At 29.3% G+C, this 2,245-nt stretch overlaps 1 protein-coding gene across 1 annotated transcript; it reads right to left on the bottom strand.

Annotated features, from left to right (window-relative positions):
* Positions 1 to 40: 40 nt before the first annotated feature.
* LOC100187245 (RNA-binding protein 4B-like) lies at positions 41 to 2,026 on the bottom strand. The gene is made up of 3 exons (XM_002119150.5): positions 1,768 to 2,026; positions 941 to 1,061; positions 41 to 377 (listed from the first exon to the last, which is right to left on the bottom strand). The coding sequence occupies exons 1-3, from the start codon at positions 1,923 to 1,925 to the stop codon at positions 183 to 185; spliced, it is 474 nt and encodes a 157-aa protein (XP_002119186.1). The 5' UTR covers positions 1,926 to 2,026; the 3' UTR covers positions 41 to 182.
* Between the last annotated feature and the right edge of the window lie 219 nt (positions 2,027 to 2,245).

The following is a 2,245-nucleotide window of genomic DNA, read 5'->3' as shown; positions in this document are numbered from 1 at the left end:
CAAAATTAAAACATGGTAATCATTTTTATTCTAAACCAACCCTAACTTAACATCATTCTTTACCAAACAGAAACAGATTGTACATTTATAAATATTAAATAACATATAAAAAATCAAAATTAGCCGGCAGTGATACAGTTTTATTCTAATTAAACACAAGTCTATGAACATAACATGTAGCACTAACCCCCATGCATATCAAGATTTCTTTGAGAGCGTGCCATTTGAACACCAATCTTGTTTCCATTAAACTCTGTGTTGTTAAGACCATTTATTGCATCTCTGGCCATATTTTCCCTTCCCATATGAACAAATGCATAGTTTTTAACAACATCACACTCTATTACAGTTCCGTATTTCTTGAAAAGTTTATGAATCTAAAAGTAAAGAATTTTAATGAAAAGAAAATCTGGTTAACCAGGCAAAACTAAAATGTAGGTAGTAGTACAAGCAAAAACTTTATAGATGCAAATTTTAACAAAAATCCAATATATATATATACTAATACAGTTAACAATATAAAGCATTGGCTATTAACTTACTAAGATATGGATGTTCTATTAATATGGTAGATTATGGCTTTACTAAAATGGATTTGTCCTAAAGATGTAATTTTGCCAAAACTTAGGCTTATGTGGCGGCATTGAGAATTAACAAAACTTTCAACAGTCTACAAAAGCTTGAAAGCACCAGTATAATTTATTAATTTTTTTTAAAACTTAAAAAATAAAATTGTCAAAATATAATCAAGTTAGGCTATATTATACTTATAGCTAAGTGTAAACAACTCCAAAAAACTAGATTAAAAACTTCATTACATTTTAACCAGTTAAAGTCATTGACAAAAATAGGTGTCAAAATGTTGAGCATTTTGAAGAAAATCTAAGTCAACAGTATGACAAACATTGCTAAATTAACTAAAATGATACTGAAAACTAACGTCAGCAGATTTGGTTTCTGGTGGTAGATTGCCAACAAATATCTTGCTCGCTTTTTGCACTTTTGTTGTTGAAAGTTCTACGTTGATTGAGTTTCCTTTTAAATCTGTTTTATCAAGTCCTCTGTAAATATGAAAATGTTTAAATTCTGTTAAATTGTCAGTTTATATTATTTACGTTGGGTAGGCCTAGGGATGCACATTACAGAATGATTAGGTATTCTAGGATATCCTAGAATAATCTAGAATTCCGATCTAGAATTTTGAATCGTTTTAAATTCATGGGAAAAAATAATTTTAGCCACATAAGTCAGTTTATTGACTCTTTCATAGTAGCATTGTTGGATCATAAACTGTAAAATGATTAAAAAATTGTACTATTGGAAAGTTTTTGCGTCATGAAACGTATAGCAGGCTATGAAAAGACGCTGGGAAACGTTTACTCTTGAAAGTCCCACAAACACAAAAATATATTTTTTTCAAAATTAATAAGTTTCAAAAATGGTTAATAAAGTTTATGAGATGATGTGTGATGATGTCATTAAACAGAATACCTAATCCCGTAATTAGATTCGAATACAAAAGGATTCGAAATTCTGTAATGGCATCCCTAGGCAGGCCTAATTTAAATTTGAAAGTAATATATATATATTTTGTCTTTTTCTACACTAGCCTACCCATTCAAAATTTTGAAGTTTTAACGCATAAACGTTGTTTTAAATTTTTCACAGCTTTTGGTAAAAAGTCCCAAATTGAGGCGGAGTTAAGTATAAAAACTGAGCATATATATACATCTAAAAAATAACTTTTAGAATTTTAAATTAACTTACGCAATTGCTTTTTTAGCATCATTCAGATCGGCCATGTGAACAAAGCCATAGTTTTTTAATATTGAACAGTCTGTTATTTCTCCATATGCTTTAAACAATTCTTCCAATTCACTCTTTTTTACGTCTTCGGGGAGACGTCCAACAAATATTTTTACCATAATATTGTGCAATGGTAAGTTGTACGTGTATAAGTAACTTAAAACGACACTGTAAAAATACTAAGTTAAATGCGACAAAAAAAGGAAAAAACAAATAAAAGCAACACATATTTAAAATTTAAAGAACCTTAAGTGCCAATCATTAGTGTTTTAAGAACTTTAATGCAACGTACACAGTCAGAACGTAAATTTAACGTATTTACTTACAACAAAACAAAAGCAGTAACAATTAGCTTCAAACATTTTTTTTATTAAAAAGTTCTTTTGGTCACGTGAAATAGACTCCACGCAGAAGTGGTCAATTTCAAGAGAGCGGAGCA

The sequence above is a fragment of the Ciona intestinalis genome, unplaced genomic scaffold (assembly GCF_000224145.3).
Source record: "Ciona intestinalis unplaced genomic scaffold, KH HT001095.1, whole genome shotgun sequence".
NCBI lineage: Eukaryota > Metazoa > Chordata > Ascidiacea > Phlebobranchia > Cionidae > Ciona > Ciona intestinalis.
The sequence above is the reverse complement of the archived record's forward strand: the minus strand, read 5'-3'. Positions and strand labels throughout refer to the sequence as shown.